The following is a 24,614-nucleotide window of genomic DNA, read 5'->3' as shown; positions in this document are numbered from 1 at the left end:
TACTGAGGCAGGAACAAGAGTGGACCCTCTGGACCGTGGAAGGCGACCCTCCGGACGAGCAGACCCGGTGTTAACCAACCCCTATACAGGGACTGATTAGGAGCAGGCCCGGAGACTACCTAACCACGGTAGCAGATACCAGGAGAGACGGCTCTTGATAGGAGGATAAACAGAGGAGGGGGCAAAGCAGGAATCCAGGAAACGAGGGAGACGAAAACCAGGAGTAACGGGAATTGGAATGAGCTGAAGATGACCAGAGACGGGGACGATACTGTAGGAAAAAAGGAAGAGAAGGTTAACCAAGTAGGAGCTGGAGAATGAGCACAAGGCAAAGAGGAAACGAGCGCAGAACCAGTACGGAGTTACAGAGCTCAGAGACGAAGGCGGCCGGAGAACAAGAGCTAAGAGCTAAAGACACTCAGGCACCTCCTAGCAGGGGAGGTGGCCTGAAATACCGTGCTCTCCACAGGGATAGGTTGCTGGAAGCCCACGTGGAGGAAAACATCCAGCGCAGGAATCCGGGACCGGGAGGAGGATCTAGCGCCGAAACCTGCGCGCCTGCGCAGAAGCAGACATCCCACAGTGAGGAGGAGGCGCGCGCCGAGGAGGAGCGTGGCACCGACCGGAAGCAGGAGCGCGAGGAAGTGCGGCGATGGAGGAAGGTGACGCAGCCCAGGAGGAGGAACAGACAGTGCGCCGGGACCCGGAAGAGGAGCGGGCGCGGTGACCAGAGGCGTCAGCGGAAGCAACATGCCGGGAGCCAGGAACGGAGAGGTGAGTATGAATCGTAACAGTACCCCCCTCTTTAAAATCCCCTCTCTTAAATTTAGCGAGAAATTTGTTAAGAAGACGAGGTGCATTGATATTCTCTCGAGGTTCCCACGATCTCTCCTCAGGACCGAAACCCTTCCAATCCACCAGGAAAAACTCTCTCCCACGAACCCTCTTCATGGCTAAAATATCCCTCACCTCAAAAATGTTATCGGCATGGAGAGGCTGAGGAGAGGTACAGGAATAAGGATGGAAGCGGTTAAGGATAACAGGTTTGAGCAGAGAGACATGAAAAGTATTGGGAATACGGAGCGAGGCAGGCAACTTCAGCTTGTAGGCGATTTCGTTGACCCGACTCAGAACCTCAAAGGGACCGATGAAACGAGGACCAAGTTTATAGGAAGGAATCTTGAGCCTTATGTAACGTGAGGCAAGCCAAACCTTATCGCCAGGCAAGAATGGAGAAGAGTCTAAACGTCTCTTGTCAGCATGTTTCTTCATTTTAACAGACGCCATCTCAAGAGCCTTCTTAACCTCACCCCATATTGCTGAGAAATTTGAAGTCAAAGAGTCTGCGGCTGGAACTCCTGTTGTGGAAGAAATCGGAAGAGGCATATTCGGATGTTGACCAAAGACGACAAAAAAAGGAGATTTAGCTGAAGACTCATTAGAGTGATTGTTATAGGCGAATTCGGCCCAAGGCAGAAGGCTTACCCAATCATCTTGGTGGGAATTGGTGAAGTGACGAAGATAGGCCGCCACAATCTGATTCGTTCGTTCAGCTTGACCATTAGTTTGAGGGTGATAGGCAGAAGAAAAATCTAGAGACACCTTCAAAAGCTTGCATAGCGCCCTCCAAAAACGAGACGTAAACTGAACTCCTCGGTCTGACACGATGTTTTGAGGAAAACCATGAAGTTTGAAGATAGTTGAAATGAAGATCTTCGCCAATTCCGGAGCTGAGGGAAGTCCAGGCAAGGGAATGAAATGGGCCATCTTGGAGAACCGATCTACCACAGTAAGGATGACTGTACAACTTGAGGATTTCGGTAAGTCGGTAATGAAGTCCATGGCGATGTGTTGCCACGGACTAGAAGGCACTGGAAGAGGAAGCAACCCTCCACGAGGTAACTGTCTTGGTACTTTGCACTTCGCACAAGAGGGACATGAGGCAACAAATTCTTCGATATCCTGTCGTAATGAAGGCCACCAATAGTAGCGGGAGACGAGAAGGAGAGTTTTCTTAACTCCGGCATGACCTGCTAATTTAGAGGAATGTCCCTAACGCAGCACTGTTTCTCTGTCATTTTCAGTGACTAAAGTCTTACCCGGAGGAGGACAGATCACCCCTAAAGGGGCTACAGTAACGATCTTACTGGGATCCATGATATGCGCTGGCTCCTCATCGAAGTCCTCTGGCTGCGAAAGTCTGGACAGAGCGTCTGCTTTGACATTTTTGTCACCAGGCCGAAAACGAAGCTCGAAGTCGAATCGGGCAAAGAACAGGGACCATCGAGCTTGCCGAGGATTGAGTCTGTGCGCGGTTTGAAGATAGGCCAAGTTCTTGAGGTCAGAAAAAATCACAAAAGGATGAACGGCTCCTTCAAGAAGATGTCTCCACTCCCCCAGAGCCAGCTTTATGGCTAAGAGTTCTCGGTCCCCAATGGTGTAATTACGTTCCGAAGCTGAAAACGTCTTGGAAAAGAAGCCGCAGGGAACCAGATGACCCGTAGAGGTTTTTTGGGAAAGCACCGCTCCGGCACCTGTGGCAGAGGCATCCACCTCGAGAACGAATGGTTTATTGATTTCAGGATGGTGTAATACTGGGGCGGAGAAGGACTGTTTCAGAAGCATAAAGGCTTTTTCAGCCTCCGGAGTCCATGTCTTCAGGTTGGAACCTTTATGGGTGAGGGCAGTAAGAGGCCGCACTACAGAGGAGAAGTGTGAAATAAATTGCCTATAGTAGTTGGCGAACCCTAGAAACCGCTGGATGGCTTTTGTTCCATAGGGATGTAGCGCCCCAACTGTCGCAGGGCCGAGGGGTACCCGGTACCGGGCCTCTGAGTCTCTGTGCTGGGGTTGTCACGGTGGCTAGACCTGGTCCGTGACCCTGCTGAGGGGCGTACAATGAAGGTGGAGGGAATGGTGATGATGTTGTGGTGGTGCGGTGCAGGTCGCAGTAAATAACGAGGACACCAGGTTGCAGTCTCTTTACCTCTTTACTGAAGGTCCCAGGGTCCTCAGTCCGGAATACGGTTAACCGGGCTGCGCAAGTCCAGCCGGTCCGATGGCACCTCCAGAGTTCCCTTTGCAGGTGGAAATCTGTGCCTTCCTTCTAGCGCTTGTGTGTTGTGGTCCTCCCCTGCTGTGCTTACGGGATAGTCCTCACAACTGTTGTGTCTGTTTCTGAAGTTCCCTCACAACTCGATTATGATGTTCTGCTTCGTCCCCCAGATGATATGGCTAGGACGCACCCGTATGACGGGTAGGCTCGGAGTTCTTCCGGGACCCTAGCGTCGCCCCTCTCCTGTTGTTGCCCCCTATGTCTTCGTAGGTGATTTGTGTGAGACAGCCCGCCTATAGCTGACTGTCCTGCCGTAGGTTTGAAGTATTGCTTGGAGCCTAATACTTCCTCGGCGTTCCGGCCACCGGCTACGCGCCTCAGTAGGATGTTGCCTCGTCTTACAGCACGACTCCTACTGGTATTTCTCCTAGTTGCGTTGATCTCGTTTCTCACTCAGCACAATATACCTCGCTTCTTGTCCTTTCTTAGGGTACCGCCGCGATCAAGTGCAGGCGCGGTCCCGTAACGTTCTCTCTGTTCGCTAGGCCTCTGTCAGGATCCCACCCCTGACAGGGACCCCCCTGAGTCTCTCCCCGCAACACCCTCTGCCACAGGGTGTTGCCTGTTCGATTCCCAGTCAGCTTCTGTCTAACTTTCTGCCTAACCCCCAGTTTTACCAGATTGAGAGGAGTGGCCTAATACATAGCACCCTTAGCTCCCCCTGGAGGCCAGACTGTGAAGTGGATTGGTGACTGTGATACCTGGTCAGAAGAACTCCTTCAGTGCCATCAGACGTACCATAGCCCCCCTTAGCGGCGGAGCATCAGTACTGCAACGACCAGGACTCTGGGGCGCTGCAGGGACGTGGCCAATTCAGAATGGCGCTCACCTTCTCAGGATCCATTTTGAGACCAGTATCCGAAATGATGTATCCCAAAAAGGGCAAGGAAGCTTGTTCGAAGAGGCACTTCTCATACTTGGCGTAAAGACGATTCTCTCTTAAACGTTGCAGAACCAGACGGACGCTTCTTCTGTGAGAAGGTAGATCAGCTGAAAAAATCAAGATGTGGTCTAAATACACCACAACACAGGAATAAAGAAGGTCCCGAAAGATGTCATTCACAAATTCTTGGAAGACTGCGGGCGCATTGCAGAGGCCGAATGGCATGACTAGGTATTCGTAATGCCCGTCCCGGGTGTTAAAGGCAGTCTTCCATTCATCGCCAGAGCGGATTCGAACAAGGTTGTAAGCACCCCGAAGATCTAGCTTCGTAAAGATTTGCGCCCCCCTTAGTCGATCGAAGAGCTCAGGAATAAGAGGCAGAGGATACTTATTCTTGACCGTAATGTTGTTCAAGCCCCGGTAATTGATGCAGGGTCGAAGAGATCCGTCCTTCTTCTTGACAAAGAAGAATCCCGCACCAGCGGGGGAAGAAGATTTTCGAATGAATCCTCTAGATAAATTTTCTTGGACGTATTCGGACATAGCTTTGGTCTCGGCAGGAGATAACGGGAAGATTCTCCCTCTGGGAGGAGTGGAGCCGGGAAGAAGCTCGATCGGGCAATCATAGGCCCGATGCGGAGGAAGACTCTCGGCTTCTTTTTTATCAAAGACATCCATATACGAACAGTATGGCATAGGTAGTCCGGAGGGAATGGAATCAGTTGGAAGCGGAACTACAGGACAAACGGGAAGAAGACATTGTCTTTGACATGTAGATCCCCAACGGAGCACATCACCCGAACGCCAGTCCAGAGTAGGTTCGTGCGTACGGAGCCAAGGTAGACCTAGAAGCAGAGCATGAGTTAGATTAGGTAAGACATAGAGAGTAATCTTCTCACGATGAAGAGCCCCGATACGCAGTTCAATCTCTTCCGTAACCATGGTAATGGCGTCTTGCAAGGGTCTCCCATCCACGGAGGTAATCAGACGAGGGGGGTCCAAAGAAAGAACTGGAACGCAAAGCCTCCGAACCGCCTCAAGACTGATAAAATTGCCTGCCGCGCCCGAATCCACATACGCGAGCTCAGAAAAGCGCTTTTGATTGAGAACAAGCAAAACAGACAAGAACAAAGGTTGAGAGGAGTCAGAATCACCTAGGGAGGCCTCTCTTACCTGTCCTAGGCGGAGGAGTTTTCCGGCCTCTCAGGACATGCCCGTAGTAAGTGTGAAGCGCTACCGCAGTAAAAGCAGAGTCCCTGGGAACGTCTCTCCCGACGACGTTGCTCTGCCATCTTGACTCGGTCGACCTGCATAGGTTCCGGTACAGATGCTGTAGGTGACGACGAGGGCCTGGGACTCCCTGACCTGCGGAGGGGTGGTAGAGAGCGAACAGACCTCCTCTCTCTAGCGGACTCAGTCACGAGATCGCTCTTGAAAGCGTAGATCAATGCGCGTGGAGAGGGATATGAGGTCCTCTAAAGAGGTTGGGGTATCTCGTCCAGCCAACTCATCCTTAATACGACTGGACAGACCTCGCCAGAAGGCGCCAACCAAGGCCTCGTTATTCCACCCTAACTCAGAAGCCAGGGTACGGAAGCGAATGGCATATTGGCCAACAGATAGAGAGCCCTGCTGAAGATTGAAAAGCGACTCAGTTGTAGAAGCTAAGCGTCCGGGCTCGTCGAAAACTCTGCGGAAAGTCTCTAAAAAAGAGGCCAATTGAGAGACTACAGGATCATCCCGCTCCCACAGGGGATTGACCCAGGCCAAAGCCTCTCCTTCCAAATGAGACACAATAAAAGCCACTTTGGCTCGGTCAGTGGGATATTGCTGGGGAAGAAGCTCAAAGTGGAGACGACATTGGTTCAGAAATCCCCTACAGAGTTTGGGATCCCCGTTAAACCTAGGAGGCTTGCCAAGGCGAGGCGGCGGATGAGGCGAAGAATTAGAGTCCTGCGGGACCTGAGCGGTAGCCGCGGAGACAGACTGCAAATTAAATAAGCGATCGTCTATGGAAGCCATGTAAGATAGCATACGCGCCTGCGTATCGCGCTGTTGGGAAAGTTCTTGCTGCAGACCCGCAATTTGGTTAGCATTAACCGGGTCGGCGGTCTGTATAGAAGTCAGGCGGGACTCCATGTTTTTCATGAAGGACATAATGCGCTGTTGATTGTCGCGCAAGTGCGCCAATTCCTTCTGAGCAGAGAACGGGGCACCTGCGGGGTCCATGGCCTGAGTGTGCTGTAACGATTACAGAGGCAGGAACAAGAGTGGACCCTCTGGACCATGGAAGGCGACCCTCCAGACGAGCAGACCCGGTGTTAACCAACCCCTATACAGGGACTGTTTAGGAGCAGGCCCGGAGACTACCTAACCACGGTAGCAGATACCAGGAGAGACGGCTCTTGATAGGAGGATAAACAGAGGAGGGGGCAAAGCAGGAATCCAGGAAACGAGGGAGACGAAAACCAGGAGTAACGGGAATTGGAATGAGCTGAAGATGACCAGAGACGGGGACGATACTGTAGGAAAAAAGGAAGAGAAGGTTAACCAAGTAGGAGCTGGAGAATGAGCACAAGGCAAAGAGGAAACGAGCGCAGAACCAGTACGGAGTTACAGAGCTCAGAGACGAAGGCGGCCGGAGAACAAGAGCTAAGAGTTAAAGACACTCAGGCACCTCCTAGCAGGGGAGGTGGCCTGAAATACCGTGCTCTCCACAGGGATAGGTTGCTGGAAGCCCACGTGGAGGAAAACATCCGGCGCAGGAATCCGGGACCGGGAGGAGGATCTAGCGCCGAAGCCTGCGCAGAAGCAGACATCCCACAGTGAGGAGGAGGCGCGCGCCGAGGAGGAGCGTGGCACCGACCGGAAGCAGGAGCGCGAGGAAGTGCGGCGATGGAGGAAGGTGACGCAGCCCAGGAGGAGGAAGAGACAGTGCGCCGGGACCCGGAAGAGGAGCGGGCGCAGTGACCAGAGGCGGCAGCGGAAGCAACATGCCGGGAGCCAGGAACGGAGCGGTGAGTATGAATCGTAACAAAGAGCTGGGAACAATTGATCCCAATCTACGCATGGAGCTTATTCTACAGTACCGAGAAGCTGCTGCAGCAGAACGCTGGGAGGAGAGAGCTTTCAAGCTTCAGATGGCTCAAATAGAGAGGGGTATCAGTCCTCAGCTAACCCCCTCCTAGGACATAAATCCAAGGAGACCATGTCTCGAAAACTTCCCTGTGATGGAGAAGGATACGGACTTAGAAACTTTCCTTTGGGGGTTTGAAAAAACCTGCAGGCAATAACATCTACCCTGCGAACAGTGGGCACAGTATCTAACCCCAGGGTTGAGAGGCAAAACCCTGGAAGCTTTTGCTGGCCTCCCACCAGAACTAGATGGGAACTATGAGGCCATAAAAGAGGCCCTGATCAGGAAATACAACCTAACCCCAGAAGTGTATCGGAGAAAGTTCCGAAACCTATAATGTGGATCAACTGACAGCTATGCGGATGTTGTGAGCACCTTGAGGACCACGTTCCACCAATGGATCAGGGGACTTTCTGTTAACAGCTTTGAGGACTTAACGGATCTTATGGTCAAGGATCAATTTCTTCACATGTGCCCCACGGATGTACGACAATTTGTGTGTGATCGATAGCCACAAACTGCAGATCAGGCTGCAAAGATTGCTGACTGCTATGTGGCTAACAGGATTCCTGAGATGTGGAAGCCACTGGGATTCAGCTGGAAGGGAGGAAAGCCAAACGGGGACCCTTCTCCCTCTGCCGGCCGATCACCAGTGCTGTCCAAGCCCACCTCCTATGGGGTCCCGGGGACTAGACATTCTCTAGGCGATGCACGCCAATGTTTCTCCTGCAACAAAGTGGGACATGTTAGCGCTGTTGGCCTGATAGGGAGAAACGCCCAACCACAAAGCCGTCTGTGTCCCCACCGTCTGTCCTCTTTGTGGCCGGCTCTGATGTGAGGGCTAATGAGAACTGTCAATCTATCACTGTTGGCAATAAAGTCACCATTGGTCTCAGAGACACTGGGGCAGAGGTGACTCTGATGCTTCCAGCAATGGTAACCCCTGCTGATATCATACCAGGAAAGACTATATCTATAACCGGGATTGGAGGGGTCAGCCCTGCTGTGCCCATGGCCCATGTGTACCTGGACTGGGGAGCAGGGAAAGGACTGAGAGAAGTGGGAGTATCAGTGGCTATTCCCACCAATGTGTTGCTAGGTACAGACCTGGGGAGGATGGTGTCCCACTATATTTCTCCCTTGCAAGTAAATGCTACAGAGAAGGTGGAAGCAAGTGACCCACCTGAGATCCCGTGCGAGGAGGGAAAATGTACCAATGCACAGGAATGTCCGTATGTGGCAGCTGTGACCCGGAGTCAGGCTGCGGCACAGAATCAACCCCAGAGATTAGAGGATGAGTCTCAGACAGAACTGCCCAAACGGGAGGCCCATACTGTGGCCCCAGAGCCTCCTCACATGGCAGACCCACCAAGGTCCCTGATAATCGACACTGGACTCAGCTTCAGACCAGGGCCTGGCAGTCACACTAGGCCAGGGGCTGCAGACTGACACTCAGAGCCCTGTGGACCGATGTCAGTCTGGAAGAGCTCAGATGTCTTGCAGACCGACCCCTTACTGCTTCTGACAAAGAGAGAGTATACTGGGACCAGGGCAGACTGTATAAAGAGACACTCCCCACGGATACTACAGAACCTTGGGACTGTGAAAAGCGGCTGGTCGTTCCTTATCTATTTAGGGAACAATTATTGAGAATTGTTCAAGAAATTCCTTTGGCCGGACACTTTGGAATACAAAAGACTAAAGCTCGCCTGACACACAACTTCTATTGGCCCAAGATGGGGACAGATATTGCCAATTACTGTCGATCCTGCGTAGTTTGTCAGAGAGTTGGAAAGTCCGGGAATATACAGAAAGCTCCATTGATACCACTGCCTGTGATCGATGAGTCTTTCCAGCGAGTGGCTGTGGATATCATAGGGCCACTTGCAATCCCTGGCAGCTCTGGCAAAAAGTACATCCACACAGTGATGCACTATGCTACACGATACCCAGAAGCTATGGCACTGTCCTCCATCCGAGCAAAGTGGCGGATGCTTTAATGACTGTTTTCTCTCGTGTGGGTTTCCCAGGGAAATGTTAACTGATCAGGGAACCCAATTCATGTCCAGTCTCATGGAAAGCCTCTGTAAGAAAATACAAGTGCAGCATTTTGTGGCCAGCGTCTATCATCCCCAAACCAATGGACTCTGCGGACATTAAAACAAATACTGAAAATGCTAGTGGAGACTGAAGGGAGAGACTGGGAGCGGTACCTCCCCCATCTGTTGTTTGCGTACAGAGAGGAACCCCAGGTGTCTACAGGATTCTCCCCTTTTGAACTGGTTTATGGGAGGATGGGCAAGGGGCTACTTGATTTGATTAAGGACTGTTGGGAGGACGACCCCAAAACTACGGGAGTCTCAGTGGTTGAATATGTACTGAGGCTCAGAGAAAAAATGCAAAAACTGAGCAACCTGGCCCATGAGAACGTGACCCAGGCCCAAATCAACCAGAAGGTCTGGTACGACCGTAATGCCAGACTGAGGGCCTACGAGGAGGGGCAGAAGGTTTGGGTGTTGGTCCCTATGTTACAGAATAAATTACAGGCCGCATGGGAGGGACCATACACTGTACACAAGCAGCTAAATTATGTTAATTATGTGGTGACTCTAGATGAGCATGCAAAGCGTCACAAAGTATTCCATGTAAATATGTTGAAGGCTCATCATGACAGGGAGACCTGTGTCTTACCGGTCTGTAGTCTGCCTGAAGAGGGGGAGGCTGATCTGTTACTAGATGTAGGGGCTGGGACTCAGAACATGGATTCCCTGGAGTCAGCAGAGTTTAACCCTGAGATATCCCACAGTAAGAGGTCTGAGCTGACGGGGGTGCTCAGCGAATTCACCGAAGTTTTCACAGGGAGGATGCACTTAGCAGCTCACCATGTGGACACTGGTACTAATCCCCCAGTACGGCAGTCTGCATACCATGTGTCAGCAGAGGTGAAGGCACATATGAGGGAACAGGTAGACGAGATGCTGAACCAGCAAGGTGAGGAGCACCCAATTCTCTACCAAAGCAGGAAACTCCTCCCCAGAGAAGTGGCTTATGCCACCATTGAAAAGGAATGTTTATCAATTGTGTGGGCTCTGCAGAAGCTGCAACCATGCCTCTATGGGTGCAACTTCACTGTGATAACAGATCATAACCCACTGAGTTGGCTCAACAGAGTAGTTGGGGACAATGGGAAATTGCTTAGATGGAGTCATGAAAAGACAGAATTGGAAACATTTAACACCTCTGAGGCCTCAAAGGGCAGATAACAAATGGGACCGTGTACAGCCTGACAACTTCTATGTACTATCTATCTGTGAGAACTTACACTAAGGGTACCGTCACACATTGAAATTTCCATCGCTACGACGGTACGATTCGTGACGTTCTAGCGATATCGTTACGATATCGCAGTGTCTGACACGCTACTGCGATCAGACACCCTGCTGAGAATCGTACGTCGTAGCACATCGTTTGGAACTTTCTTTTGTCGCTTGATCACCCGCTGACATCGCTGGATCGTTGTGTGTGACAGCGATCCAGCGATGTCTTCGCTTGTAACCAGGGTAAACATCGGGTAACTAAGCGCAGGGCCGCGCTTAGTAACCCGATGTTTACCCTGGTTACAAGCGTAAACGTAAAAAAACAAACCGTGCATACTCACCCGTCGGTGTCCTTCAGGTCCCTTGCCGTCTGCTTCCTGCTCTGAGTGCCGGCCGGAAAGTGAGAGCAGATCACAGCGGTGCTGCGCTCTGCTCTCACTGTACGGCTGCACTCAGAGCAGGAAGCAGACGGCAAGGGACCTGAAGGACACCGACGGGTGAGTATGTACGGTTTGTTTTTTTACGTTTACGCTGGTAACCAGGGTAAACATCGGATTACTAAGCGCGGCCCTGCGCTTAGTTACCCGATGTTTACCCTGGTTACCGGGGACTTCGGCATCGCTCCAGCGCCGTGATTGCAACGTGTGACCGCAGTCTACGACGCTGGAGCGATATTCATACGATCGCTGCGACGTCACGGATCGTGCCGTCGTAGCGATCAAAATGGTACTGTGTGACGGTACCCTAAGAATTTCAGAGAAAATAATATATTCATTGGTGGAGTGGCCATGGTCCAGTGGAAAAACAAGCAATTATAATACCAACATGAGAGGCTCGTCTAGAAATCTGACCTCCGAGGTAACTCTATAAATTAGGCCTGTACACATAGAACTGAGGTTCACAGATTGAGGGACAGCCAAGCTGATGCGTTCCATTCCATATTCGTCCCCCCTCAGGGAGCAGAATGCAGACTACAAAGTTAGATATTTCTGTAAGTTTTCTCCCGTTTATTTTATAACTGTTTTGCATATTTGTATGTCACATTTTATTTCCATATTTATATACCCTTTTTATTGTAAGCACTGTACCTTTTCTATTAAAGATTAAAACTTTAATAAGTTGAGCCTTGCATGTTCTAAAGAATCCATAGCCTTATGATTGGCAGACAGTAGTAGTAATATTTCCGGGACTCATCGCCCGTGTGTTCAGTGAGTGGTGGCAGCGTGTATGAGCGGGTGTGTGGCCTGGGTCAGTGTGTGATTTATGCTCCCATTACAGCATAGGACAGAGGTTGAATGCTGGACTGAGAGAGGGGAGATAGACTAACCCTTGCAGGTGCAACCCCAAGTCGCGTGCTGAGAAGTGGGTACGTGACACCACAGCAAATGCAAAAGCCAATTTCAATGATAAATCAAGATTAAAATTGCAGCTCTCCACGCTAAAATCCATCTTGCAGCTGGATACAGCACCAAAAGATGAGGATTGCATCTGTGCAGAGTGTATATAGAAATCCCATGAGACACGCCCATTGTGTGTGGCTTATGTCAAGGAAATTCTACTGGAAACGCATTGTCCGTTCTCCTGGAAATATCGAACGCATGCGCATAAACAACGCAAACACATGCCAAAACGCATAGAACTGCAAGCACATGCAGTGGTTTTTTTGCATCATGCGTAAGATGATGTGGATAAAAAATGCAGCGTAAGCATGCGTTTTGGCATGCGTTTGCTCATGCAGATGATACGCTGCGCACAGAAAACACTAATGTGTACTTAGCCTTAGAGGCACATGTCAGCTGTACAAAACAGCTGACATGTGCCGGGAAAGATGTGGGCTCAGTGCCTGAGCCCAAATCAAAGGGAGGTTGTCCGACATCGGCGTATTATTACGCCCAAATTTGGAAAGGGGTTAAGCGATGAACTATCCAATGTTTGTAAAAAAAAAAAAAAAATGTAAAATGTCTCTATGTTTCAGGATCTGGTTGATGACTTATTTTTTTAAAACGTTGTCTAGTGATACCATTTTGGGGTAGATATGATGTTTTGATCGCCTTTTATTGCAATGTTGCAGTGACCAAAAAAAACTTAATTCTGGCATCTATATATTTTTTTCATTAGGCCATTTACCTATCGAATTAATTTACTTTATATTTTAAAGGATCTGGTGTTTCTGAATGCAGCAATACCAAATGTGTGCATTCTTTTTAATTGTTTTATTTTGAATGGGGCAAAAGGGGGGTGATTTGAACTTTTTTTTTGCTTACTTCAATAGTCTCCTTAGGAGACTTGAAGCTGGGATCATTCGATCGCCTGTGCTACACATAGCAGGGCTGTGTAGCATAAATCATGATCTCCATACCTACACATCCGAGGTCGTGAAGGGGCTAAGACCCGCATTATGTGGCATGGTGGCTCAGTGGTTAGCACTGCAGCCTTGCAACTCTGGGGTCCTGGGCTCAGATACCACCAAGGACAACATCTGCAAGGAGTTTGTATTTTCTCCCCAAGCTTGCATGGGTTTCTCCAGTTTCCTCCCACACTCCAAAGCCATACTGACAGGGAATTTAGGTTGTGAGCCCCAATTGGGACGTCTGTAAAGCGCTTGTGGAGTTAATGGCGCTATATAAGTGCGCCTTTTTACACATGGAGATCGCAATGAGTAAAAAATTCAGTAAAATCGCTGCAGATATGCCGAAATAATGAATAGGTTGCGTCTTGAAAAAACTAATATAAAATAGGGAAAAAATTAAGCAACACGGACGCTGAAAAATGTTGCATTTTTCAAGCACAAAAAGACGTGCAGAAAAAATGCTTCAGAATTGCTACAGAAGAAGCTAAGACTGCGTACAGCGTTTTGATCATAAAGTGACAAAAAAACTCAATTTTATTATTTTATTAAAAAATGTATATTGAGTTTCCCATGTAGGAATCGTAATGCTCTAAAATAAACAGTGGGATTTTTACAGACTCAGGGATATCAAATGTCACAGAACGAGACCAGGGGTGATTTATGCATATATATAACTAAACAAATAACTAAAAAGCCTTGCAAATCTCGTAAAATGTATGTCTTTTTATACAGACTTAAGAAAAATGCACCAAAAAACGTGTGATCGAGGCCATATATGATGCTTATAAAAAAAACAATGTGTTCCCAGCATAAACCATTGCCACTAAAATAGCGCCATTTATGTTTTATCGTCGCCTCAGTTTAAGCGTCAATCACAACGCGTGAGGTAAAAGGCGCACAAAAGGCGGGAAAACTCCGCTCCTCGTCACGTGACCGCCCCACTGACTCTACAAAGAAAAACTGCCCTGGTTTCCACAGCAACCGCTCAATTGCTTGGACTATCATTGGCTGGGCCGATTGTCACAAGTTTTCAGCGGCGAGCCTACCAGTGAACTACCCGTGCGCATGCGTACTACGCATGGAAGAGTATCGATGGCGGAACAGGCTTCAGCGTAATGAGAAGAGAATCACTTCCGGTTGAGAGAGGAAAGGGCAGAACACTGCACAGAGAGTACCAATATGGCGGCGCCGGGAGAACTGGGTGGCCTGAGCTCGCTGGTGAGAATGTATAACTTTGTTATGGTCATTTGTTCTCGTAGCCTGGCGTCTCTGCAGAGGGCATCATTGTGACGTGTGTCATAGCTGTACCGCAGCCATGCTGGGGTGATCAGAAACACGTGTTCCCCCAGTGCTATTCTGACACTTGTTGTTCCCCAGGAGACGTGAACCCTATAGAAATGCACAGGAGCAGAGTATTCACACTGGTTGTGTAGTATCGCTGCCATAGTTTTCTGTGGGGATCAAAAATGCTGAGACCCCAGGAATCTGCGCTGGGTGCCGTCTCCTCTGTATTTCGCCATGATGGGGCAGAGTGCTGCCATATAGTGCAGACAATAAAGGCGCCACAAGTTATCGGTGATCTAGGATTTATTTCATGAATCCAGCAAACAAAACCCCTCTGTTCACAATGAGAGGTTGATTTTTGGCCTTGTACCGAGCCGCCCTCCCTGTCTGCGGGCCGCCCTCCCACTCTGCGGGCCGCCCTCCCACTCTGCGGGCCGCCCTCCCACTCTGCGGGCCGCCCTCCCACTCTGCGGGCCGCCCTCCCACTCTGCGGGCCGCCCTCCCACTCTGCGGGCCGCCCTCCCACTCTGCGGGCCGCCCTCCCTCCCTGCGGGCCGCCCTCCCTCCCTGCGGGCCGCCCTCCCTCTCTGCGGGCCCCCCTCCCTCTCTGCGGGCCCCCCTCCCTCTCTGCGGGCCCCCCTCCCTCTCTGCGGGCCCCCCTCCCTCTCTGCGGGCCGCCCTCCCTCTCTGCGGGCCGCCCTCCCTCTCTGCGGGCCGCCCTCCCTCTCTGCGGGCCGCCCTCCCTCTCTGCGGGCCGCCCTCCCTCTCTGCGGGCCGCCCTCCCTCTCTGCGGGCCGCCCTCCCTCTCTGCGGGCCCCCCTCCCTCTCTGCGGGCCCCCCTCCCTCTCTGCGGGCCGCCCTCCCACTCTGCGGGCCGCCCTCCCTCTCTGCGGGCCGCCCTCCCACTCTGCGGGCCGCCCTCCCACTCTGCGGGCCGCCCTCCCACTCTGCGGGCCGCCCTCCCTCTCTGCGGGCCGCCCTCCCTCTCTGCGGGCCGCCCTCCCTCTCTGCGGGCCGCCCTCCCTCTCTGCGGGCCGCCCTCCCTCTCTGCGGGCCGCCCTCCCTCTCTGCGGGCCGCCCTCCCTCTCTGCGGGCCGCCCTCCCTCTCTGCGGGCCGCCCTCCCTCTCTGCGGGCCGCCCTCCCTCTCTGCGGGCCGCCCTCCCTCTCTGCGGGCCGCCCTCCCTCTCTGCGGGCCGCCCTCCCTCTCTGCCAGCTTAGTTAAAAAAAAAATGGTGGTAACAAAATATTATCATCTTCCTTGTGTAGGAATTTGTATGGGAAAATGACACTGCTGTTCATATCTTCAGTCTTTCAGAGACGCCAAGCGTCTAACAGAAGTGCCCGACCGTTGTTCGTGGTTTCCCCTAACTGAAGACGCTCTGTACTTTACAGTACAAGTCAATGGGATGGCTAAAAGTATTCGTTTGAGTGTTTTCTCAGCATTTTTTAATTATAGGAAAAAAACAAACAAAATACCGCTAGCGTTTTATTCACTGATTAATAGATTTTAAAAAAAACCCCACAAGTCTGGAAAACACAAAAAATCTCAAGAGCCGTTATAAAAAAAAATGAAAAAAGAAGCAAAATGTTAATAAAAAGTCACTGAATGAAAAACAATAAATAATATATGCTTGAAATATCATAACGGGAAGCACAAAAAATGTTAGCAGATGCCTCATTTAATATAAAATGGAACCTCCCAAAAATGTCCTGGGTTGTAAGTTGGGCTGAAAGTTTATCCCTGGCTGTGTGCAAGGACCAGTGTATGTTGACACGGGGCGGAGGCGCTGCGGACTTACCCTGGTGTGTGATCTGTAACGTATTACTGTACTTGCCTCAGAGATGAGATGGAAAATAAATAAAAATTTTCATCTGCACCGGTCCGGAGATGTGGATGTGAGACCCGGGACTGGGGCAGGTTTTTTGCTGCAGATTTCACTCGTCACAAAGCAGGGTGACATCCGCCATAAGTGCACTTTTTTTTTCTTCTTGTTCATTTGGGGAGGAGGGTGCTCATACTTTACACTGGATTCACTGTATAAACTCATAACAAAAATAACCGACATTAGGAAAGTATCTTGCACGTCTTATTTTTTCTTTTGTTTTCCAGGGAGCAGCAGAAGCGATGTCCGTGGCGGAGGCGCTATCTCTTCCTGCAGAATCTTATGGCAATGACGTAAGTGTGTAGTAATCAGGACATGCTTCTGTACAGGGGACGGATTTGCTAGTTTATCGTGGTCTTACTTTTATGTTGGTTAGGACTAGTGATGAGCAAACGTGCTGGAATATGGTGTTATCTGAGCATGCTCAAGTGCTAACAGTGTTTTCAGCATGCTCGAAAACTATGTTCTAGTCCTCACAGCTGTTCAACAGCCACCACCCATGCATGGTAAGCCTGTTTGTTAGACAATCCCTGCATGTGTTGTGGATGTCAAACACTCGCAAGACATCCAACCGCGAGGATTTGAACATATTATTCGAGCACGCCAAAGTCACTCTGTTAGCACCAGTGCATGCTCCGACAACACCTTATCCCAGCATGTTCGCGCATCACTAGTTAGGACCTGTTATATAGGTTGTCTGGCCCCAGGTACAAGTCTGCAGTCACTTTATGTGACTGGAGACTTGTGAATCCTAACAGGGTGCGCACTGCGTGTTGTGAGGATTTTTTGGTGCTGGCGGTCAGCCGGTCATGTGACCACAGGTAATCGATTTGTATACTTCCAGTCACATTCCAACTAGACATGTCCTGCCTCGCTCAATGGCCACGTCTAGTCTGCACGTGACTGCATGTATGCAAATCGCACACTTGTGATCATGGAGAATTTTCACAGCGCATAATGCAGCCTAGGGATGGACAACCCCTTTAACATACTTCCTTAGTAAGGCTGCTGAGCTGAGCACAGTGATACGTCGCAGAGGTGATGTGGCGCCACCACTGCAGCCGTAACACAGACATTAGCAGCAGTGGAGAGTTAGTGCTGGACCTGTGGATAATAGCGATCTTAGTTATTCTACATGACTGTTCTCTTTAATAAGTTGCTGGCCTTGTGCCCGGCTTGATACCATCAAACATATATAAAACTATCGGAAAAAAACCAAAACATGTAGTCTACCCATGAACAATGAGTTACTGCAAGTGGTGCAGAAAAATCTGGGGCTCCATAAATAATACCTGTCTTTTATTTTGCAGCCCAACGTGGAGATGGTCTGGGCCATGAAGGCGTATCAGCACGCAGAGGTGTACTTCAATGTAAGTCAGCTGTCACGTCCTGTCGACGGAGCGGTAGAGAAGCTGCTGCTCTGTTGACGTGACGTCAGCAGAATCCAGCGGCAGGAGCGGTCTGTGCTGGCGAATAGTTGGCCAGGCATAACAGGCAACTACCTGGCCGTGCTTGAACACATTTTTTTCACAAAGTCCTGGATATCCCCTTTGATGGCCTGTTTGGAGCGACTGACAGCACTTCTCAGCAGAACAATGATTTCCCATTTAGACAGACAGATAATTAGGAGACGAGTGTTTCTTGGCCTGTCTAAATCACTGCATAAAACGGGTAGATCGTTTTTTTTTTTTCTTAATGAGGGTCAGTTCCCGCTTGATGCATGAAATGAATAATGAGCAGTAGCCATAATCCCAGGTAGTAGTCGTGCTCTTACATTGTCGCCCCCAGCTGATATCTTCCGTTGACCCTCGCCTCTTGAAACTGACCCGTTTAGATGACGGGATCTACACAGCTTTCCGAACAGAATTTCCTGATCTGCGTATTGACGTGATCGACCCCGAAGATCTGAAGTCTCCTGCAGCCAAAGAGGTAAATGAGTAACATCTGCCATGGGTTTTTTTTTTTCTTCCTTTTCTTTCCTGCATGACTATGACCGTGTTTTATAACTTCCACAGAAATGGCGGCCATTCTGCATGCAGTTTGAGAATCAAGTGGAAGATTTTAACTACGGGACCTTGTTAAGACTGGACAGCAGCCAGGAGTATACAGAGGAGAATACCATCTTCTGTAAGTGTCTAGGAAACAGCGGCGTACACCTCCCAGATACTGTCGGTACAGCAGGAAACGGTAGCGTACACCTCCCAGATACTGTCTGTACACGGGAAATGGCGGCGTACACCTCTCAGATACTGTCGGTACACAGGAAACGGCGGCGTACACCTCCCAGATACTGTCAGTACAGCAGGAAACGGTGGCGTACACCTCCCAGATACTGTCAGTACAGCAGGAAACGGTGGCGTACACCTCCCAGATACTGTCGGTACACATGAAACGGCGGCGTACACCTCCCAGATACTGTCAGTACAGCAGGAAACGGTGGCGTACACCTCCCAGATACTGTCGGTACACAGGAAACGGCGGCGTACACCTCCCAGATACTGTCAGTACAGCAGGAAACGGCGGCGTACACATCCCAGATACTGTCGGTACACATGAAACGGCGGCGTACACCTCCCAGATACTGTCAGTACAGCAGGAAACGGTGGCGTACACCTCCCAGATACTGTCGGTACACAGGAAACGGCGGAGTACACCTCCCAGATACTGTCAGTACAGCAGGAAACGGCGGCGTACACATCCCAGATACTGTCGGTACACAGGAATCGGCAGCGTACACCTCCCAGATACTGTCGGTACACAGGAATCGGCAGCGTACACATCCCAGATACTGTCAGTACAGCAGGAAACGGCGGAGTACGCCTCCCAGATGCTGTCGGTACAGCAGGAAACGGAGGCGTACACCTCCCAGATGCTGTCGGTACACAGGAAACGGCAACGTACACCTCCCAGATGCTGTTGGTACAAAGGAAACGGCAGCGTACACATCCCAGATGCTGTCAGTACAGCAGGAAATGGCGGCGTACGCCTCCCAGATACTGTCGGTACACGGGAAACGGCAGCGTACACCTCCCAGATGCTGTCGGTACATGGGAAACGGCGGCGTACGCCTCCCAGATACTGTCAGTACAGCAGGAAACGGCGGCGTACGCCTCCCAGATACTGTCAGTACAGCAGGAAATAGCGGCGTACGCCTCCCAGATACTGTCAGTACAGCAGGAAACGGCGGCGTACACCTCCCAGATACTGACAGTACAGCAGGACAATATCACCTAGTGAAAAGTCAGCGTGTTATACGAATATTCCCATCTTCATAGATGGTAACGATTGCAGATACAAGAAACTTTGCTATTTACTGCTTATTATGTCAAGAACGGCTGAAACTTTTAGGCTATGTGCACACGTTCAGTATTTTTCACGTTTTTTTCACTGTAAAAACATGCGTCCCATTATTTTCAATGTATTCCGCATATGTTGTGCAAATGTTGCTCGTTTTTCTGCGAAAAAAAAAAACCTCATCGCTGTAAAAAATGTAGCATGTTCATTAATTACTCTGTCGCCTCATTGGGGGACACAGGACCATGGGTGTTATGCTGCTGTCCACTAAGAGGTGACACTATGCATAATCTGAAAAAGATTAACTGTGGCTCCTCCTGTGCAGTATACACCCCTGGACGGCATCAGCCTTCTCCAGTTTTTGCTTAGTGTCGCATAGGAGGCACATGTTCATTAATTTTGTGGATTTCCCGCTATTTAATGCATTGGGAAGCTCCGGAAAAAAAACGTGAAAAATCCGCACAAAAAACGCATGCGAATTTCCTGCAGAAAAAATCCGGTTTTGTTCAGGAAATTTCTGCAAAGAATCCTGACGTGTGCACATAGCCTTAATCTAATATATAAAGCTGAATGTGTGTGTGTATGTCCGGGATTGGCATCTGAACCGACGCAGCTACAGCCACAGAATTTTTCACAGTCACACGTCTGGACCCCGAGAGCGTCAAAGCTATGTTGTGAGGTGAAATTTTAACCCCGCGCTTTCCAATTCACCAAACAATTTTGCCCCTATCTACATAATGGGGAAAAAATGAAAGGAAAAGTAACAGCTGCCAGATGTGAACAAGGGGGACTTAAAGAATGAGAGCGATGGCGCCAAAGAGTATATACTGTACAGTTGCTAAGGTGGGGCCCCGACATGGGATAATCACCACACCACCACGGGGATATGAACACACACACAAAATGCGCCACACACTACCACGTGCTCAAACACATATACGACCCTCAGCGCACATTTCACCACACATACACCAACCTCGCCACATAAAAGTTGAAACACAAAAGTCGCCGCTCAAAACTCGCCACGCGCAAAACTCTCCACATGCAAAACTTGCCACACGTGCAAAACTCACCTCATGGAAAACTCGCCACACGCAAAACTTGCACACGCGGAAAAATTGCCACATGCACAAAAGTTGCAACACATGCAAAAGTTGCCTCACACAAAACTTGCACATACTCAAAAGCCACCACACATAAAACTTGCCACGCACAAAACTCGCTGCACACAACTTGCTACACTAACCTGTCACATGCAACTTGACACACAAAAAGTTGCTACACGCATGTCGCCACACAAAACTCATCTCACAAAAGTCACTACATGCATGTCGCCACACGCAACTCAACACACACAACTTGACACACGAAACTCGCCCTAAAACACACACAAGTCTGGTATTATCCTTCAAAAATAAAAATCTGATTAATAAGCAGACAAACTACAAGAGCAACAAATGTACCATATAGGAATCCAGCAGCTGTCAGTCACATGACCTGTCTATTATGTGTATGTGTGAGCTAATATATACTGCCAGGGGGTGGGCTTACTGTTGGCTGGGGATTTATCAGGCTGCCAATTTAGCTTACAAATACTGAGGTAAAAATACTGACCAAATAACGTGTGAACGAGGTCTAATACAGGAGGAGATGACATACAGATATATACTATATACAGGAGGAGATGACACACAGGTATATACTATTTACAGGGGAGATGACACACAGGTATATACTATATGCAGGAGGAGATGACACAGATATATACTATATACAGGAGAGATGACACACAGGTATATACTATATAGAGGAGGAGATGACATACAGGTACATACTACATACAGCAGGAGATGACATACAGGTATATACTATATACAGAAGGAGATGACACACAGGTATATACTATATACAGGAGCAGATTACCTACAGGTATATAGTATATACAGGAGGAGATAACATACATGTATATGCTATGTATAGGAGGAGATGACATACAGGTATATACTATATACAGGAGGAGATGACACACAGATATATACTATATATAGGTGAGATGACACACAGGTATATACTATATACAGGAGGAGATTACATACAGGTATATACTATATACAGGGGAGATGACACACAGCAGGTATATACTATATACAGGGGAGATGACACACAGCAGGTATATACTATATACAGGGGAGATGACACACAGCAGGTATATACTATATACAGGAGATGACATACAGGTGTATACTATATATAAGGGAGATGACAAACATGTATATACTGAGGTGAAAATGAAAAGGTGTGAGTGCAAAATGAGAGGAGTGAGGGAAAATAGTGGAGTGATCGGAAAATGACAGATGTGAGGTCGAAATGACAAGTGTTAGGGGGGAATGAGAGGTGTGAGGGGGAAAATGAGAGGTGTGAGGGAGAAAATGAGAGATGTGAGGGGGAAAATGAAAGATGTGATGGGGAAAATGAGAGGCGTGATGGGAAAATAAGAGAAGTGAGGTGCTATAACTAACCAGATATTTACTATGCCCAGGCAACGCCGGGCTCTTCAGCTAGCTTAGATTTACAATCTCCATGCTTTTCTCATGGTCAACTTTATGTGGCCTGTTCAAGAGTTGGAACAGCCAAAAATCTGTTTGTCTTTGCACCTGAAGGAAAAACTAAGAATGTCGTTTATCAAAAGGCTCTCGAATAAGTAGTAGAAGATTACTTCACATTACTTGGCCAATTTAGTTAAATCTGTGTGGAATATCTCTGGTGTTGAAATATATGTTGTAAAATGCTTCTATTAGCTTAGTTTTTGCCTTTTAATAATTACATTTTTATCTATTTGTTTTGTGGTTTTTTTGTGCAGAATAAATTTTTGTTAACACATTCTATTTTGCTAACAGCAGTTATTACCCCGGGCGAAGCCGGGTAGTACAGCTAGTAAGCAATAAAATGGAATAAGTGCTTGTTTTTACAATGAATGTCTCACAATATCCATCCATGAAGATGGGAAAAACTCTTTAAGTGGGGATCTATAATGAGCGTCTGTCTCCCTTATTCCGCTGTACTTATGTTCCAGGAGTCTGGTCGCTACTAGTGATGAGCGAACATATTTGGATAAGGTGTTATCTGAACATGCTCGGGTACTAACAGAGTATCTTCGGCGTACTCAAATAATATGTTAAGAGTCGTCACGGCTGCTGTTCGACATGCGCAGCACATGCAGGGATTGTCTAATAAACAGGCCTACCATGCATGACTGGTGGCTGTCGAACAGCCACTTAACATGCAGCCGCGGGGACTCGAACATGTTTCGAGCATGCCGAAGACACTCTTAGCACCCGAGCATGCTCAGATAACACCTTATCTGAATTAATTCGCTCATCACTATTTGTCTGTTATCAGACAACATTGGTTAATAGGCAGGTAATGCTTTAAAATAACATAAGTAGAGATGAGTGGATCGATTTTTGGGACTCCGGTGGGAGGCCCCCTAAATCATCTGGCGTGGCTCTTGATTGGCCAATGCTGGCGTGATAGCATCTATGCATTAAGTCGTACAGATGACCTTGCGGTAGCCCTAAGAGCCACTCCAGAACTGTTTGGTGGGCCTGTTGTCTAGCCGCCAGGTGTCCATGACCTGAACGTGAGCCCCATGAATCAATCCGCTATTTATAATGATCATTACTTGCTTCCAACCAGTGATGACATTGCACATGACTACTGCAGGCATGTAGACTGCTGAGGCCAGTGGTTGTCTGCAGCGGTCATGTGCTATGGACCTCACTACAGCGGTCATGTAAATAAATTCGGACACGAAGCAAAAGGTGTCGGTGAAGCGGCAGGGACATAAACGGGTAAGTACTTCTTAGGGGTTCTCCCATAGAGCATCACTTCTAGGGTACCATATGTAATTTTATAGTCCATGTACGGCCACTGATCTCCCAGCTTGAACACCAACAGCTACGACGCTGTGGAGTTCAGGAAAGGAGACCGGTGACCGGCCTGGAGATCATGGACATGTGAATGCAGCCATAACCAAAGTCTTTTTATCTTGTGTACATGATGCGAGTGTCCTAGTGGAAGTAGCAGTTCTAGAGATCATTGCTGAGCATTTCATTAATCGGTAATATATGGGATTTCTTACCCCCCCCCCCCTATATTATCGGGCTTTTACATTCTTTCTAGGGCAGTTCGGTGGCGCAGTGGTTAGCCTTGCAGCACTGGGGTCCTGGGTTCTAATCCCACCCAGGGCAACATCTGCAAAGAGTTTGTATGTTCTCTCCGTGTTTGCGTGGGTTTCCTCCCACATTTCAAAAGACATACTGATAGGGAATTTAGATTGTGAGCCCCATCGGGGACAGCGATGATAATGTGTGCGAAAACTGTAAAGCGCTGCGGAATATGTTAGCGCTGTATAAAAATAAAGATTATTATTATTCTCTGACTCTGCATTGGGGGACACAGGAAACAATGGATGTTTGCTGCCTCCTGCCACCGAGCTCCTCAGATTAGTGTCACACAGGAGGCAGGTACAGGTCAGGAGTCCAAGAACGGTTTCTGCCTATGGGTATTTTTAATTTTATGCTATATGACATCAATTGAAACGGAGTAGCTTGATGCTGAGAGACCAACTATTTCTTTAGGTTGTACCCAAGAAAAACATTTTGCGTCGAGTCCCAAAAAACTCCTTTTGTTTTTTTTTTTCTTTCAGCCACCAGAATCCAATTTTTTGCTATTGAAATTGCACGGAACAGAGAAGGATGTAATGACGTCATTTACAACAACAGACATAAACAAGCAGGAAAATGACAGCCAGATGGACCGTGCCGCTATCGTGGACGGCGTCAGATGCCAGTGGAGCCGGCCCTCGTGTCCTGTACCACAGTACCAGTTACCAAACAATTCTGATTTTATTTTTCTGCAGTTTCCACTATACACTCATCTGGCAAACAGTAAAATACCCAAACTTCATTGCTGCCACCAGACGTTAACACCGTTTCACAAAGTGCCATCTATGAGTATATGGACACCTGTTTTTGTTTTTTTTTTAGTAATTTTAATAAATTGCATGTATATTTACAAAGTTCCCATAGATTTGCTCGTCTTCGTAGTTGCCTCACTCCTGGACACATCCCCACAACTGGAAGAATTATTTTATGGCAAGTTTAACTTTCATAACTAACTTTGTTCTTTATTCGCACATACCTCTCCCCTAAAAAAAAGCAAAACAAACCACGACAACCTTTTTGGAAGACACATGTCACCAAGGGAGTTGCCACTATTCAGCATAGCTCAGGTATGTGTTCTGGGCTTACACACAATATGGGCCTTTTTTTTTTCAGATTTCTGTAGTG

General features: G+C 48.8%; 1 protein-coding gene across 1 annotated transcript; it reads left to right on the top strand.

Annotated features, from left to right (window-relative positions):
• Positions 1-13,780: 13,780 nt before the first annotated feature.
• Positions 13,781-24,346, top strand: PBDC1 (polysaccharide biosynthesis domain containing 1). Its single transcript, XM_077262139.1, has 6 exons — positions 13,781-14,019; positions 16,197-16,262; positions 17,280-17,339; positions 17,758-17,898; positions 17,985-18,096; positions 23,972-24,346. The coding sequence occupies exons 1-6, from the start codon at positions 13,981-13,983 to the stop codon at positions 24,067-24,069; spliced, it is 516 nt and encodes a 171-aa protein (XP_077118254.1). The 5' UTR covers positions 13,781-13,980; the 3' UTR covers positions 24,070-24,346.
• The last annotated feature ends 268 nt before the right edge of the window (positions 24,347-24,614 follow it).

This window comes from Ranitomeya variabilis, chromosome 5 (genome assembly GCF_051348905.1).
Source record: "Ranitomeya variabilis isolate aRanVar5 chromosome 5, aRanVar5.hap1, whole genome shotgun sequence".
In the NCBI taxonomy this organism is placed as follows: domain Eukaryota; kingdom Metazoa; phylum Chordata; class Amphibia; order Anura; family Dendrobatidae; genus Ranitomeya; species Ranitomeya variabilis.
The sequence above is the reverse complement of the archived record's forward strand: the minus strand, read 5'-3'. Positions and strand labels throughout refer to the sequence as shown.